The 15,569-nt window shown below is 41.4% G+C and overlaps 1 protein-coding gene and 1 long non-coding RNA gene across 2 annotated transcripts in view; one reads left to right on the plus strand and one right to left on the minus strand.

Annotated features, from left to right (window-relative positions):
- LOC148007351 (uncharacterized) overlaps positions 1-15,569 on the plus strand; it is a 42,780-nt gene that overhangs the window by 26,446 nt on the left and 765 nt on the right. The window lies entirely within an intron of this gene.
- The window catches only part of Uevld (UEV and lactate/malate dehydrogenase domains), a 31,810-nt gene continuing 27,576 nt past the window's right edge, over positions 11,336-15,569 (minus strand). Inside the window, 2 exon segments of the mRNA NM_001427693.1 lie at positions 11,336-12,258; positions 13,140-13,263. Coding sequence (NP_001414622.1) covers positions 12,094-12,258; positions 13,140-13,263 — 289 coding nt within the window. The 3' untranslated portion in view covers positions 11,336-12,093.

Genomic DNA, 15,569 nt, shown 5'->3' on the forward strand with positions numbered 1-15,569 from the left:
GCGATTTGGCAGGTAAATAGGCAGGGTTACAGGAACAGAACATAACAAAATGGCCGTAACCACCTCTTTTGAAACAAAGGCATGGTTGAAAGGTGCTCTTAACAAGGTAGTCATGAAAAAGTGGTCAAGACAAGGTAGTTATAACAACAGGTGGTCATAACCTTTTGAAACAAAGGCATTGGTTGCCACATCGAAACATTTGAGGTTATGGTTACAGATGGGGCATAGCCCAATCCTTGAGAAATAGATTTAATCATAACAGGAATGATGCTAGTGGTTTTCAAGCACTGGCAGGCTGGGCTCATCACCAGCCCTATTTTCAGATCTTAATTGTCTTGTAGAGTACAAGAGATGATACTGCATCTCAGTTGAGTTTCTGTTTCCAGTAAAAACTCGTTTCAGGGGTTGAAGGGATAGCTTGGTAGTAGAGTACTTGTTGCTCTTGCAGAATGTTGGGGTTAGGTTCTGTTACAGGTCATCCTGATAGCCTCTGTGGGCACCCGGCATGCATGCGGTACACTCATGCTCATAAAATAATCTTCGAAAAGGCGACGTATTAACCATTTTATAAATACAATCCAAAGTATAAAGTCTGGTATAGACAGTAGTGGAAGAGGACACATCTGATGTCCTTAGTATAGACCCAATTCCTTTCTAAGTCCAAGGTCATGGTCAGTCTAAGGGAAAGTGCTTGACAGGTGTCTGCATACTTACCTCACAAGGTAACATCAGCCTTGAGTAACTGTAGATCCAGTCAAACTTGAAGCACACTCTAGCCTACTACCCAGTTTCAGGTTGTTTAAAATTGTGCCTTGGTCCCGTAGAGATGGCTTCTGTGGTTAAAAGCACTTATTCTACAAGTCTAAGAGCCAGAGTTAAGATTTCACAGGGCATTCCCACCCATGACTGTAACATCTATAATACCAGCTTCAAGGGGGTGAAGAAGGATCTCTGGGGCTTGCTGACTTCTGGCCTAACAAAGTGAGCCCCAGGTACAGGAGGAGACAGTGCTTCAAGAAATAGGACTGTTGTGGGGTCTTCTTAAAACCAACATAACTCAAATGCTAGGTCAATGCTGATGACAAAAATTTATTTTTTTGTCAGGGTAGCAGAACAGACTCAGGAGCTGAACTATGGCCCTAAAGGGACATTGTACAGCATATTTAAAGGATGAAACCATAAAGCAAGGGGGAGTGGGGTAGGCTGTAGCATCCTCTAATCATATTTTGACATAATGGGTTGAGTGAAGAGTTTCCATTAATTAGGATAGGAGTTGGTCCCTGGGCCTGGGAACATGAACTTAGTTCGACCCTGTCAGAAAGATGAAGAAGTTGTCCTTGAGATGTCTGGACTCAGCAACTGTTTTCTTACAACAGAATCTGTTCAGCTGTTGAGAAGTCCTCAGCTTCCCTAGGGCGTGGGACCTTGGATTTAGTTCCTCTCTAGGATTAAATGGAGTCTGGAAATGAAATGGTAGTCCTTACAGTAAATTTCTCTTGCTTGTTCCCAACAGGATGAATGATGGAGGACACTGAATGCCTATGTCCCCCATGATGTTTTTAAAAATAGCGAAAAGCACTCATTTAAAACTGTTCTTAGGGGTTGGGGACTTAGCTCAGTGGTAGAGCGCTTGCCTAGAAAGCGCAAGGCCCTGGGTTCCGTCCTCAGCTCAAAAAAAAAAAAAAAAAAAAAAAAAAAAAACCCAAACTGTTCAAACTGCCGCTTCCTTAGAAGTTCCTTTAACTAGAGCGTCTATGCATCAAATTAGAGTTCCTTTAACAGAGTTTCATTTCTAAGAGTTGGAGGAATGCCTTGTAACACACTGCTTTAGAAGCTTTTTAATCATCTTAATTTTGAAATCAATCCTTGGAAGGCTGAAGCAAAAGAATCAAAAGATGCTATATAACATTATCTTGTTTGAAAAGTCTCTAATTAAAAAAAAGTCTTTAACATATATATCAAATTAGAAACAACTAAACCAGTTGGTGATATCACACACCTTTAATCCCAGCTCTCAGGAGGCAGAGGCAGGCAGATCTTTTGAGTTTGAGGTCAGCCTGGTCTACAGAGTGAGTTCCAGTATAGCCAGGGCTACACAGAATACCTGTGTCAAAAAACCAAACCAATTTTTTTTTTTAAAGAAATAACTGATAAAGGCCATTTTCTTCATCTTATACTTAAGTCACTTGAGTAACGGCTATAGTTACTCAGAGAATACTATGAACTCCTTCTTTAATCTGAATGTCTCTTCTTTCACTTAATCAGACAGCATATAGTCCTTTTAAAATAAAAGTTTATTTCATTCATTATTTTTGATATTTAAGGAAACAATATAAATTGGAAAATAAAAAATATACCTTATAGTATCAAAAAACATTTTAATCCAAGCCCCAATAAAAATCTTGAGATATTGCATACTTTTGGGAAAAATGAAAGTTTCTCCCTCCTTGTCACATAGCAAGAAGGAAAAGCAATGTTTTAGTAACATAGTACTTTTTAAAATGAGGAGATAAATCTTTTAGTAGTTTTCACAAAAGTCTGTATTTCAGAATATAACAAGAGAAAAAAGTCAGGATTTATAAGTTGATATGGGATTGGACCTTATCTATCATTATGGTAGGTTGGTTATCACCATAGGGAATGAACACTAACTTTGATCCCGTTCTTGTGCTTCAGATGAGGAATATGCAAACGCTGTACTTTCCAATTGGTTAGAGACTGATACAGTATTTAGGTTAATCAAGTCAACATCATCCAAACCAATAAAAGATTCAGAAAGAAAAAATCAACGTTACCACATAGAAGCCTATAACTATTGAATAATTAAATCAAAATGAGGTGGCTGTGATGGCACCGCCTGACTTAGGAGGAACTTACAATTGTTACTTAACTAGAGGAAGTGTGTGACTTCTGTACCTGAGGGGGAGGTCACTCTAACAATGAGTACTCAATAAATATTTGTATTATTGACATTTCTTTCTATAGCGTAGTTCTTGGTAGCTCATTGTTACAACATCCTGAGTAGGTGTATTGTTCAAGAGAGTTTTAGAATTACATTATAGAAAGAGGGTTGGGGATGAACCACGATGGTGGGGGACCTGCCTAGCATGCATCAGATGCTGGATTAGACCCCCAAGACGTTTAAGACTTGATGCTGGGCATGGTAGCTTAGGCAGATGATTGCTGAGAGTTTCAGATGGGGCTCAAAAACAAATGAAGAGAAAGACATTCTGATTTAGGGATGACTGAATTCCTAATTGGTTATCACCTATTAGAAAATACTAGGAAAACCTGTAAGAAATGACTGCTTCAACTTTACTTTCCTATTTCACACAAAAGGCCAGTAAAAGCAATACCAAAATTATCCACAAAGAATTAATGCTCATCTCCTCAAGTACCCCAAGTTTTAATGGTTCTGGGACCAAACCCGGGGCTCTGGCATACCAGACAAGCATCTGACCAGTGAGCTATACCCCCAGCCTGAATGTCCAAGGTTTTAATCCAGTTAAATCTGGTGGGAGTCTTTGCTACCACATTACTTTTCTACTTTCTCCAATATGGGATACTGAAGGTCACTTGTCATTATAATCACCCAAGTCACACTGAGAATGAGATTATTTCCTTTCTATCTCACAAACCAGACTTCCTCTCTCTTGGCCAGACTGGATTCCTTGTCACAGGCTTTCCCAACACTCTGGACTTCACAGCACTTAGCACTCTTGATTTATATGGTATGTGGCTACCCTATTCCCTGCTAACCTGTAAGCATTAGCAGGGCTTGTCCTAATTGGGGCAGTTCACTAACAGTGCTTCTTTGAGAGAAGTTTCTAATAAATACTAGCTGAGGAATTAAATAAATAAACACTGCTATTTGTGGACTCTCTGGGGAAGAGGTTAATCAATTTTTGTTAAAAAAATAAATAGGCAGGTGTGGTGGCTCCTACCTTTAATTCCATTGGGAGACAAAGGCAGGCAGTTCTCGGAGTTCAAGGCCAGCCTGTCTACAATAGCAAGCTCCAAGACAGCCAGGACTACATAAAGAACCTGTCTCAAAACAGAAGCTCCCACATGAGAATAAAAGTAATTCTTTTATAGTATCCTAAACCTCAACTTTAGTGTCTTGTGACAACTTGGCATTTAGGCCCATAAGCCTCCCCACAACCCCTGCTGCTACCTGTAAAAGACTGTACAGGTAAGTAATGCTCCTTAGTGTAGAGAGCGGCGCGGCGAAACAAAGATGGCGCCGACATCCAGCCTTGTCTGGATATAAACGACTTACTGCGCATGTGCAGGCTTGTCCCCTTGCTAGGGCTCCCTCTAGTGGTGAACAGCGGTACTGCACATGTGCGGTTTATTCACCAGGTGTTAGTTGACTGTTAATATGCTAATGAGGTGATTCATTCTCCGCCAATCCCTGGAGGACAAGTAGTGGGGTGATCCAAGCCCCACCAATCCCTGAGAGATAATTAGCATACTGTTGTCTATATAAGCCGAGCGATTTTGCTGCTCGGAGTCCCTGTTCAAGAGAGCTGTAACACTAAGAGAGCTGTAACACTAAGAAGAGCTGTAACACAGTAAAGGCTTGCTCGCAGAAGAATCCTGTTGCCACGCGTCGTTCTTGCTGGCGGGACATTGGGCGCGCGACACCTTAGAACCCACGAGACCTTAGACACTGCAGTTGTCCTCCTCTGTAATGAAGATAAAGAGTCCCTACCTCAGCCAGTTAATGTGAGGATTCTACAAAGTGCTCACTACACAAGAGCTGTGTTAGCTGTTGCGGTCATCTGCGCGTCACAACTGTCACCAACCATGCTGTCTCTCCCACATGGAATACCGCTACTGACCAATCACCAAGGCACGGCCAGGACTGATTGATTCTTCTGGGGAGAATAAGGCTTGCTCAGAAGCAACAGACCAGCTGGCCTCACTCCTATAAGACCAATGGTTTTTAGGAAAGTCTCATATTTTGGTCTCAAAATACACTGCAAGGCTGTTATTCATTACCTATGGCCACAGGAAAACACATCTCTCTCTTTCTTTTCTTTTTTTTTCTTTTTTGGATTTTCTTTTTATTAACTTGAGTATTTCTTATATACATTTCGAGTGTTATTCCCTTTCCCGGTTTCCGGGCAAACATCCCCCTCCCCCCTCCCCTTCCTTATGGGTGTTCCCCTCCCAACCCTCCCCCCATTGCCGCCCTCCACCCCATAGTCTAGTTCACTGGGGGTTCAGTCTTAGCAGGACCCAGGGCTTCCCCTTCCACTGGTGCTCTTACTAGGATATTCATTGCTACCTATGGGGTCAGAGTCCAGGGTCAGTCCATGTATAGTCTTTAGGTAGTGGCTTAGTCCCTGGAAGCTCTGGTTGTTTGGCATTGTTGTACATATGGGGTCTCGAGCCCCTTCAAGCTCTTCCAGTTCTTTCTCTGATTCCTTCAACGGGGGACCTATTCTCAGTTCAGTGGTTTGCTGCTGGCATTCGCCTCTGTATTTGCTGTATTCTGGCTGTGTCTCTCAGGAGCGATCTACATCCGGCTCCTGTCGGTCTGCACTTCTTTGCTTCATCCATCTTGTCTAATTGGGTGGCTGTATATGTATGGGCCACATGTGGGGCAGGCTCTGAATGGGTGTTCCTTCAGTCTCTGTTTTAATCTTTGCCTCTCCCTTTCCTGCCAAGGGTATTCTTTTTCCTCATTTAAAGAAGGAGTGAAGCATTCACATTTTGATCATCCGTCTTGAGTTTCGTTTGTTCTAGGGATCTAGGGTAATTCAAGCATTTGGGTTAATAGCCACTTATCAATGAGTGCATACCATGTATGTCTTTCTGTGATTGGGTTAGCTCACTCAGGATGATATTTTCCAGTTCCAACCATTTGCCTACAAATTTCATAAACTCGTTGTTTTTGATAGCTGAGTAATATTCCATTGTGTAGATGTACCACATTTTCTGTATCCATTCCTCTGTTGAAGGGCATCTGGGTTCTTTCCAGTTTCTGGCTATTATAAATAAGGCTGCAATAAACATAGTGGAGCACGTGTCTCTTTTATATGTTGAGGCATCTTTTGGGTATATGCCCAAGAGAGGTATAGCTGGATCCTCAGGCAGTTCAATGTCCAATTTTCTGAGGAACCTCCAGACTGATTTCCAGAATGGTTGTACCAGTCTGCAATCCCACCAACAATGGAGGAGTGTTCCTCTTTCTCCACATCCTCGCCAGCATCTGCTGTCACCTGAGTTTTTGATCTTAGCCATTCTCACTGGTGTGAGGTGAAATCTCAGGGTTGTTTTGATTTGCATTTCCCTTATGACTAAAGATGTTGAACATTTCTTTAGGTGTTTCTCAGCCATTCGGCATTCCTCAGCTGTGAATTCTTTGTTTAGCTCTGAACCCCATTTTTTAATAGGGTTATTTGTTTCCCTGCGGTCTAACTTCTTGAGTTCTTTGTATATTTTGGATATAAGGCCTCTATCTGTTGTAGGATTGGTAAAGATCTTTTCCCAATCTGTTGGTTGCCGTTTTGTCCTAACCACAGTGTCCTTTGCCTTACAGAAGCTTTGCAGTTTTATGAGATCCCATTTGTCGATTCTTGATCTTAGAGCGTAAGCCATTGGTGTTTTGTTCAGGAAATTTTTTCCAGTGCCCATGTGTTCCAGATGCTTCCCTAGTTTTTCTTCTATTAGTTTGAGTGTGTCTGGTTTGATGTGGAGGTCCTTGATCCACTTGGACTTAAGCTTTGTACAGGGTGATAAGCATGGATCGATCTGCATTCTTCTACATGTTGACCTCCAGTTGAACCAGCACCATTTGCTGAAAATGCTATCTTTCTTCCACTGGATGGTTTTGGCTCCTTTGTCAAAAATCAAGTGACCATAGGTGTGTGGGTTCATTTCTGGGTCTTCAATTCTATTCCATTGGTCTATCTGTCTGTCTCTGTACCAATACCATGCAGTTTTTATCACTATTGCTCTATAATACTGCTTGAGTTCAGGGATAGTGATTCCCCCTGAAGTCCTTTTATTGTTGAGGATAGCTTTAGCTATCCTGGGTTTTTTGTTATTCCATATGAATTTGCAAATTGTTCTGTCTAACTCTTTGAAGAATTGGATTGGTATTTCGATGGGGATTGCATTGAATCTGTAGATTGCTTTTGGTAAAATGGCCATTTTTACTATATTAATCCTGCCAATCCATGAGCATGGGAGATCTTTCCATCTTCTGAGGTCTTCTTCAATTTCTTTCCTCAGTGTCTTGAAGTTCTTCTTGTACAGATCTTTTACTTGCTTGGTTAAAGTCACACCGAGGTACTTTATATTATTTGGGTCTATTATGAAGGGTGTCGTTTCCCTAATTTCTTTCTCGGCTTGTTTCTCTTTTGTATAGAGGAAGGCAACTGATTTATTTGAGTTAATTTTATACCCAGCCACTTTGCTGAAGTTGTTTATCAGCTTTAGTAGTTCTCTGGTGGAACTTTTGGGATCACTTAAATATACTATCATATCATCTGCAAATAGTGATATTTTGACCTCTTCTTTTCCGATCTGTATCCCCTTGATCTCCTTTTGTTGTCTGATTGCTCTGGCTAGAACTTCAAGAACTATATTGAATAAGTAGGGAGAGAGTGGGCAGCCTTGTCTAGTCACTGATTTTAGTGGGATTGCTTCAAGTTTCTCTCCATTTAGTTTAATGTTAGCAACTGGTTTGCTGTATATGGCTTTTACTATGTTTAGGTATGGGCCTTGAATTCCTATTCTTTCCAGGACTTTTATCATGAAGGGGTGTTGAATTTTGTCAAATGCTTTCTCAGCGTCTAATGAAATGATCATGTGGTTCTGTTCTTTCAGTTTGTTTATATAATGGATCACGTTGATGGTTTTCCGTATATTAAACCATCCCTGCATGCCTGGAATGAAGCCTACTTAATCATGGTGGATGATTATTTTGATGTGCTCTTGGATTCGGTTTGCCAGAATTTTGTTGAGTATTTTTGCGTCGATATTCATAAGGGAAATTGGTCTGAAGTTATCTTTCTTTGTTGTGTCTTTGTGTGGTTTAGGTATAAGAGTAATTGTGGCTTCGTAGAAGGTATTCGATAGTGATCCATCTGTTTCAATTTTGTGGAATAGTTTGGATAATATTGGTATGAGGTCTTCTATGAAGGTTTGATAGAATTCTGCACTAAACCTGTCTGGACCTGGGCTCTTTTTGGTTGGGAGACCTTTAATGACTGCTTCTATTTCCTTAGGAGTTATGGGGTTGTTTAACTGGTTTATCTGTTCCTTATTTAACTTCGGTACCTGGGATCTGTCTAGGAAATTGTCCATTTCCTGCAGATTTTCAAGTTTTGTTGAATATAGGCTTTTATCGTAAGATCTGATGATTTTTTGAATTTCCTCTGAATCTGTAGTTATGTCTCCCTTTTCATTTCTGATTTTGTTAATTTGGACGCACTCTCTGTGTCCTCTCGTTAGTCTGGCTAAGGGTTTATCTATCTTGTTGATTTTCTCAAAGAACCAACTTTTGGTTCTGTTGATTCTTTCTATGGTCCTTTTTGTTTCTACTTGGTTGATTTCAGCTCTGAGTTTGATTATTTCCTGCCTTCTACTCCTCCTGGGTGTATTTGCTTCTTTTTGTTCTAGAGCTTTTAGGTGTGCTGTCAAGCTGCTGACATATGCTCTTTCCTGTTTCTTTTTGCAGGCACTCAGCGCTATGAGTTTTCCTCTTAGCACAGCTTTCATTGTGTCCCATAAGTTTGGGTATGTTGTACCTTCATTTTCATTAAATTCTAAAAAGTTTTTAATTTCTTTCTTTATTTCTTCCTTGACCAGGTTATCATTGAGTAGAGCATTGTTCAATTTCCACGTATATGTGGGCATTCTTCCCTTATTGTTATTGAAGACCAGTTTTAGGCCGTGGTGGTCCGATAGCACGCATGGGATTATTTCTATCTTTCTGTACCTGTTGAGGCCCGTTTTTTGACCAATTATATGGTCAATTTTGGAGAAAGTACCATGAGGAGCTGAGAAGAAGGTATATCCTTTTGCTTTAGGATAGAATGTTCTATAAATATCTGTTAAGTCCATTTGGCTCATGACTTCTCTTAGTCTGTCGACATCACTGTTTAATTTCTGTTTCCATGATCTGTCCATTGATGAGAGTGGGGTGTTGAAATCTCCCACTATTATTGTGTGAGGTGCAATGTGTGTTTTGAGCTTTAGTAAGGTTTCTTTTACGTATGTAGGTGCCCTTGTATTTGGGGCATAGATATTTAGGATTGAGAGTTCATCTTGGTGGATTTTTCCTTTGATGAATATGAAGTGTCCTTCCTTATCTTTTTTGATGACTTTTCGTTGAAAATTGATTTTATTTGATATTAGAATGGCTACTCCAGCTTGCTTCTTCTGACCATTTGCTTGGAAAGTTGTTTTCCAGCCTTTCACTCTGAGGTAGTGTCTGTCTTTGTCTCTGAGGTGTGTTTCCTGTAGGCAGCAGAATGCAGGGTCCTCGTTGTGTATCCAGTTTGTTAATCTATTTCTTTTTATTGGGGAGTTGAGGCCATTGATGTTGAGAGATATTAAGGAATAGTGATTATTGCTTCCCGTTATATTCATATTTGGATGTGAGGTTATGTTTGTGTGCTTTCACTCTCTTTGTTTTGTTGCCAAGACGATTAGTTTCTTGCTTCTTCTAGGGTATAGCTTGCCTCCTTATGTTGGGCTTTACCATTTATTATCCTTTGTAGTGCTGGATTTGTAGAAAGATATTGTGTAAATTTGGTTTTGTCATGGAATATCTTGGTTTCTCCATCTATGTTAATTGAGAGTTTTGCAGGATACAGTAACCTGGGCTGGCATTTGTGTTCTCTTAGGGTCTGTATGACATCAGTCCAGGATCTTCTGGCCTTCATAGTTTCTGGCGAAAAGTCTGGTGTGATTCTGATAGGTCTGCCTTTATATGTTACTTGACCTTTTTCCCTTACTGCTTTTAATATTCTTTCTTTATATTGTGCGTTTGGTGTTTTGACAATTATGTGACGGGAGGTGTTTCTTTTCTGGTCCAATCTATTTGGAGTTCTGTAGGCTTCTTGTATGTCTATGGGTATCTCTTTTTTTAGGTTAGGCAAGTTTTCTTCTATGATTTTGTTGAAGATATTTACTGGTCCTTTGAGCTGGGAGTCTTCACTCTCTTCTATACCTATTATCCTTAGGTTTGATCTTCTCATTGAGTCCTGGATTTCCTGTATGTTTTGGACCAGTAGCTTTTTGTGCTTTACATTATCTTTGACAGTTGTGTCAATGATTTCTATGGAATCTCCTGCTCCTGAGATTCTCTCTTCCATCTCTTGTATTCTGTTGGTGAAGCTTGTATCTACACCTCCTTGTCTCTTCTTTTGGTTTTCTATATCCAGGGTTGTTTCCATGTGTTCTTTCTTGATTGCTTCTATTTCCATTTTTAATTCCTTCAACTGTTTGATTGTGTTTTCCTGGAATTCTTTCAGGGATTTTTGTGATTCCTCTCTGTAGGCTTCTACTTGTTTATTAATGTTTTCCTGTGTTTCCCTAAGGGAGTTCTTCACGTCTTTCTTGAAGTCCTCCAGCATCATGATCAAATATGATTTTGAAACTAGATCTTGCTTTTCTGGTGTGTTTGGATATTCCATGTTTGTTTTGGTGGGAGAATTGGGCTCCGATGATGCCATGTAGTCTTGGTTTCTGTTGCTTGGGTTCCTGCGCTTGCCTCTCGCCATCAGATTATCTCTAGTGTTACTTTGTTCTGCTATTTCTGACAGTGGCTAGACTGTCCTATAAGCCTGTGTGTCAGGAGTGCTGTAGACCTGTTTTCCTCTCTTTCAGTCAGTTATGGGGACAGAGTGTTCTGCTTTCGGGCGTGTAGTTTTTCCTCTCTACAGGTCTTCAGCTGTTCCTGTGGGCCTGTGTCTTGAGTTCACCAGGCAGCTTTCTTGCAGCAGAAAAGTTGGTCTTACCTGTGGTCCCGAGGCTCAGGTTCGCTCGAGGGGTGCTGCCCATGGGCTCTTTGCGGCGGCAGCAACCAGGAAGACCTGTTCCGCCCCTTCCGGGAGCTTCAGTGCACCAGGGTTCCAGATGGCCTTTGGTGTTTTCCTCTGGCGTCCGAGATGTATGTACAGAGAGCAGTCTCTTCTGGTTTCCCAGGCGTGTCTGCCTCTCTGTAGGTTTAGCTCTCCCTCCCACGGGATTTGGGTGCAGAGAACTGTTTATCCGGTCTGTTTCCTTCAGGTTCTGGCGGTGTCTCAGGCAGGGATCCCGCCGCTCCTGGGCCCTCCCCCACGGGAGCCCAGAGGCCTTATACAGTTTCCTCTTGGGCCAAGGATGTGGGCAGGGGTGGGCAGTGTTGGTGGTCTCTTCCGCTCTGCAGCCTCAGGAGTGCCCACCTGACCAGGCGGTCGGGTCTCTCTCCCACGGTGTCTCCATCTCTCTCTTTCTACTAATACAGTTTTAAGATAGATTGGAGATCTTCTAGCCCAGGAAGCGGTTATAGACATTTTCAGAAAAGAAATCTCACTGGAAATTAAACCACATTATTTTTCATATTTAAAAATTCCACTTAACCACTTACAATGCACACTAAAATCCTTCCTAGTGTTTGGTAGCTGGTAAATTTGAAGAAGGAAGAGAAAACGCTTGGCCATTACCGTGACCTGTAGCAAAAGCAGCATTAGTCCATAACCAAGATTCTCTGAGTGGACACCTGCCCATGCTGCCTTCAGCTTACCATACTCAGAAGAAATGTCCGACAGGAATCTTTACAGAACATCTCCAAAGTGCTAGATGTGCCTTAGCTGTAGGACACGGGATTTAGAGGGAAATAGAATGCACCTGAATGCTTGTCCCTGCTGCAGTTGTAAACGACAGTACAGGTCTATCAAAAATTCCACAAGAAATTAGATGTCTCCCCACTCTCTTAACTTCTCAAGGATTCAAATTATAAAGCTAACTAAGGAGCCATTTACTATAACGGCTGTTTTTAAGAATAAATAGTATGCTGTGGAAGTTCTCAAAACAATGTGTGTTGGCAAAATGAAGTGCGCTCCCTCTCCAGGTGACTGCACTTGGGAATCACAGTTTCAGCTGCTGCTGGAGACCGTGGATCGAGGATGCGCTGGTCTGGAGCGCCTCAGTCACTGCGTCTTCTGCTGCGGTTTTGAGGACTTCAGATACCCCACTGGTTCCCAGGATGCACGGCAAACTTAAAAAGACTTCATTATCTAAACCATAATATCCCTGAAATGAAAAAGTTGGGGTTATAATAAAGCTGAATTACTACAAAAAAATTAAATTTATGGGGCAGAGAGATGGCCGAGCAGTTCAGAGTGTGCTGCTCTTTCAGGACTGAGTCATTCCCAGACCCGTGTCAGGCGGCTCATAGCCGCCCATAACTCCAGCTTCGGGGACCCCACACTCACTAGAGTCCATGGGCACCTGAATATACATGAACAATCCCTGCCACATACACAGTTAAAAGTAATAAAGACAAAATTTAAAAGATAGTAAAAAGAATTCTTTCTTGCTTTTCTACTTCTAGTACAAAGTGATACAAATTAAATTTGTTTACAGATTTTCTAAATTCAAGTTATAACTCCAAGAAACATCTGCGATGGGAGGAACCTGGTCAAAGATACCCTCTTTGTCTGCAATAAGGTCAGCAGTCTGAAGGCGCATCCAGAGGTGGACAGTGGAGTCCTGTGGATAGACAGCACAGACTCTGGGGCGGCCACACACAGCACGTTATTTCACATTTTCTTTCCCTGCTGTATTCCCTTCCTGAGGTTCAAGAAAATTTGACCCAGTATTTATACCTCATTTTAACTGTGTTTTAGGGGAAATTTATGCTCTGGTAAAAGGCAGAGAACTGCTTAGGAGACAGATGACAACCGGGATATAGATTATACGAGCACCTTTGAGAAATCCTCCAAGGTTTCTGGAAGTGACAGGACAAGCTGATCAAGATTTCCCACAGCAACACAGCACTTAAACCAGCACTTAAATTCCTATGTCTTACACAAAAGTTGTTGGTGTTGACACACCAGTCCTACTTCCCTTATTGATATTTATTTGATATTGAAGATATCAAAGTCTAAAATACATAAATGAAGATCAGTTACCTTTGCTAAAGTTGATACAGAATGCACTTTCTTTTTATTGTTTATAATAGTATCCAGCAGGTCAGCCACGGACAGTCCAACAGACCAAGATCTCTGACCTTTTACCTTCAGCAGTCCCATGGCTCTAGATTACGAGAGGGGGTTGGGATATTCAGAAAAATTTAAAAGGCTTGAAGATAATATATTATTTAAGCTTTTCTTAAAATATGAGATCCACAGGTCACAGAGAAAACACAAATACAGCATAAAAAGATGCTCACCATTGTGACTATTTAACTATTAATTAAACAGTTTTAGCTGGGGGTGGTGGCTCAACATGCCTTTAATCCCCGCTCTTGGAAGGCAAAGGAAGAGGAATCACTGAGTTCTAGGCTAGCCAGGACAACCTGTCTCACAACAAAAACAACTAAACAGAAAGCCATAATAAATATCAGTCCGTGCTATCAACATTCACAAGGATAAAAGGAACAGATAACCAGTTCTGGAGACTGTATGAGGACACAAGGCTGTAACTGCTGCTCAGAGGATAAAGTAATGTGAGGAAAACCAGCAGGCCTCATCTAGAAACCCGTCTCACATGTGGGAGCAAGCTCATGTGTGCAAACATATTCACATGAGCACATCTGCTGTATTTAAGAAAAACTACACAGCGTTTATGAGAATAAGGCTGGGACTGAAGCCATGGCTCAGAGGCTAAAAGCCGGTGCTGCTTTGTCAGGAGAACTGACACTGTCTTTCGCACCATGCACACACATGTACACTTACATACAAATCACAGAGGAGAAGGGGCTGTGTTCAGCCCATTTGCTCCTTCACCATCACCAACAATACTGTCCTCAAGTCCAGAGTGGTAGCAGAGAGTGGGTTTTTTACATCTTTAGCTCTTGAGTTTAGAGCATGTCGGAGAGTAGAGATGAGAGAATGTGACCCGATTACATAATACTTATGGTTGTGGCATTAGTAGGTTCCTCTGCTTTCTTTCTTTAGGGTGGTGCTAGAGATGAAATGCAGAGCCAATGGTGGCAGTGCTAAAAGACTAAACTCCCACATCTTACAACACCAAAGCTTCTGGTGCTGACACCATGGTGTCAGGAAGTGATCACGAATGCCAAAAGATACCAAGGAGCTGTCTCTGATGCATTAGGGTCTCTATTACAAGCTCGGGCTTGGGCTCTCCTCCACTCCAACCCTGACACAGCAGGATGGGAAGGAAAGGGGGAGAGCCTTGATCCCTCAGCAGGACAAGTTTTTATAGAATAGGAGCAAGTAAGGGGTTCGGGGAGGGGGTGTCCTGTCTGGCCAGCATCTAATAGAATGACTACAGGCCGACAAGTGGATGCTTTGAAGCGAGACTGTGTGTCTGGAAGTACATCCGAAACAGTCAGACTGATCTTTGATTAACTGTTGCTAGGAAGTAGCTGGGGAGTAACTCTGGCCAAGGACAAGCCAAGGGCTTCTTCCTGCTATGTGGATGCAGCTTGGGTTTTGCACAGGTCAAGATCACAGGCTTATTTTCTTTTCTTTGAGATGGGGGCTGGTCCCAAGATAAAGTAAGTTTGACCTCTCAATACAGAGTCCTGTCTTTATATGATCAGAGTCTAAAATACAGGAATGAAAAAACAGTGTCCTTTCCTGAGCTTGACACAGAAAGTATTTTTACAATAGTATCCACTAGGAGAGATGGCTCAGCAGTCAGGGCACGGAAGACCCAGGTTTGGTTCCCAGCAGCCAGATAAGTCACAAGCACCCATAAGTCCAGTTCCAAGGGATCTGACATTCTCATCTAGCCTCCACATGTACAATACACATGTTATAAGCATGCATACATACATACATAATACATACATAATACATACGAGAAAACCATCATACATATAAAATAAAAGTAAGTCCTAAAAAAAGAAAGGCAGACTTACATGTACAAACACAGAAAGCTATTAAATTTTGTTGATTAATCAAAGTGCAGGATGGTACAGACAGTGTAACCTGTTACAAATGACCAGTGTATGTGCATGTGGGGATGTGGATGTTAAATTGGCTGTTTCTAGAAGATGGGATTATCTCAGTTTTTTATTCTCTATAAACAGCTGTGGTATCTGAAATTCAAGTAGGCATACTTTTTTGTTTAAAAAAAGAAAAAAGGTATGGGCTGGAGAGATGGTTCAGCAGATAAGAGCCCTGACTGCTCTTCACAGGTCCTGAGTTCAATCCCATGCTACATAAATACATAAATAATTCTTTTAAAAAGGTATGTAAATTAAAACCATTTAGATTTATTCCATTTGAAAGTTGTAAGGAGCATAATCCAGTGGTAAAACACATCCTTAGCACAGCCATAGCTGAGTTTAATCTCCAGCATCATCAAAACAACACAAGAGCAAAAACCGACAGCAATGCCAGAGAACCTGGAGTGCAGTGTTTAACCTGATG

This window comes from Rattus norvegicus, chromosome 1 (genome assembly GCF_021556685.1).
Source record: "Rattus norvegicus strain SHRSP/BbbUtx chromosome 1, alternate assembly SHRSP_T2T, whole genome shotgun sequence".
Taxonomy (NCBI): Eukaryota; Metazoa; Chordata; class Mammalia; order Rodentia; family Muridae; genus Rattus; species Rattus norvegicus.